This window comes from Oppia nitens, unplaced genomic scaffold (assembly GCF_028296485.1).
Source record: "Oppia nitens isolate AA-2021 unplaced genomic scaffold, nextdenovo-longstitch-racon4-pilon3 scaffold30_pilon_pilon_pilon, whole genome shotgun sequence".
Lineage (NCBI taxonomy): Eukaryota > Metazoa > Arthropoda > Arachnida > Sarcoptiformes > Oppiidae > Oppia > Oppia nitens.
The window spans coordinates 812,436-815,000 of NW_026533211.1; the positions used below are offsets into that span (position 1 = coordinate 812,436).

At 19.2% G+C, this 2,565-nt stretch overlaps 1 protein-coding gene across 1 annotated transcript in view; it reads left to right on the top strand.

The window, feature by feature from the left end:
* The first annotated feature begins 733 nt into the window (after positions 1–733).
* Positions 734–2,565, top strand: part of LOC128956502 (E3 ubiquitin-protein ligase Godzilla-like) — a 28,997-nt gene continuing 27,165 nt past the window's right edge. Inside the window, exon 1 of the mRNA XM_054302219.1 lies at positions 734–993. Coding sequence (XP_054158194.1) covers positions 753–993 — 241 coding nt within the window. The 5' untranslated portion in view covers positions 734–752. The remainder of the gene's footprint in view (positions 994–2,565) is intronic.

The following is a 2,565-nucleotide window of genomic DNA, read 5'->3' on the forward strand; positions in this document are numbered from 1 at the left end:
TTTACAGTATATATATATATATATATATATATATATATAGTATATATATACTACTACTACTACTATATAAAGGAAATTAAATTATTTATACCAATAAATTATTATACCGGTATTCTACTGTATATTGATATATAGTATATATTTAATTTATATTATATATATAAATATATTATATAAGCAAGCAACTTAAATTAAATTTAGCAATTATTATTATTTTACTTTATTTAGTATTATTATTATTATTATTTAATTATCTTATTATTTCTATTTTCAATGTTATATATATATATAGATATACACTACAGTATACCTAAATGCTAACATCCAATAATATTTGGGGACAATTGTTAGTTATATAATAATAATATTAAAATACAGTAATAATAATAATAATAATAATAAAATTATTATATATAAAACACTATAAACAACAATAATAATAATAATTGAAATAATTATATTAATAACAACAGCAACAAAAATAAAGTAATACTGTATTAATAATAATAATAATAATTTGTGCGAAAAACATATATATATATTAAAATAAAAAATAAATAAAAATTATTTCTCCAATAAATTATTTATTGTTAATAAAAATAATAATAAAATAAAATATTTTTTCTCAACAATTTAAATATATATTTAAATTATGTTAATATAATAATAATAAATAATAATAAATAATAATGAAGTCAACAATAATTATGATAATAATAAAAACATTATTGAAATGTCTAGTCTATGTAGTGATGGCTATCCAACTAAATGTGCTGCTTATGGATGACTTAACCGCCACTACTATGTCAGGTAGTGGTGGTGTGGGTGTGGGTGTGTTGTGTGACTTTACCTACGGCTACGAAACCGATGACTTTACACTGGCCATCATCAATCTGACCTATACTGACCCTGTGACCGGTGTCCAGCATACAGAGTACGAAGAGTACGGGAAATACTCGATCGGTAGGATCGGCTCAGTTAGTGGACGTATGGGTATGTAATAACTGACTGTCTGTCCATTGAATGAATGGACAGACAGTAGACCTTAAAATATATATAATTAATTGATTTAAAAAAATATGATTTTTTTTAATATAATGTTATTTATTTATTTTGTTAGAAAAATTATAATTTACATTTAATTTAAAAAATATTTCTCAGAAATAATAATAATAATTATTATTTTTTTAATAATAGTAATAATTAAAATAAAGTTTATAAATATATTGAGTGAGTAAGTTAGTGAGTAAGTTAGTGAGTAAGTGAGTGAGTAAATGAGTGAGTGAGTGAGTGATAGCTCAGGGAGTTTAAGATACAGTAGTTTTTAACTATTATAGATATTGACATTTTTACTCTTTATATTTGCTCTCTCTCTCTCTCTCTCTATATATATATATATATATATATATATATATATAATTAAAATATTTATAAAATTATATATATATTTCTCAGTATTTTTATTTTATCAACGTAAATTATACTTTAATATAGGTAATAATTATTATACTTGTAATATTATACTGTATTATAAATAATTTTATTTGTGAATAATTTAAATCAAGCTATCAATTAATAATATTATAGTATTACTTAAAAAAAATACTTTTTAAAAATTACTATTATTATTATAATTATTATTATTTTTATTATAATTATTTTTACCCTCATTAAATAATTATTATTTTATTTATATTTTATTTGTAACTTAACTTAACTTTGTACTTATATATAATAAATTATATTACACTAAACTATATATATATATATATATATATATATATAAGTGATTAAATGAGTTTATTTAATAATAGTATAGTTTTATTTTTGTAATTATACTTAAGTGCTTCTCTCTATATATATATAATATATATATTAGTTATATATATATAAAATATACTGTATTTTTCCCCATTCATTGATTTAGTTTATATAACTTGTTATATACCGGTATATATATACTGTATATATAAGTTTAAATAAAGTTTCTATCGATTAGGTGCTCCTGTATATAAAAAAAAATTTAGCCTACCGGTGCTAAACACACACACACACACAAATTAAAAAAAAATATTTTTTTAATTTTTATTTTGAGTATCATAAGAAAAAATCTTTTTAAACAATTTAAAATTATTTTATTTTTACTAAAATTATAAGTTAATATATACTGTGAATGTATAGTATAGTAAATTTTTTTTTAATAAATTATTATTTAAAAAAAAACTCGTTTATTATTATTTCATTTTAATAATCATCATTACATACACACACACACACACACATCCTGGTCCCCCCTCCCCCTCCCCTCCCCTTAAGGGTCTACCTATTTATCATACTGTGCATCACATTTGTATTATACATTTAGCAGCAAAAAAAAAAATTATGTTCAACAAGAAAATAAATTATAATATTATTATTATTATTATTATTATTAGGTTTTTTTTCTTATGAAAAATAACATCAAAATGCATGTATTTTTTTTATACAACTATTTATATGTTTTTTTTTGTTTTATCATATCATAAGATATATATATACAGTATATATAATATTACAGTATTATAA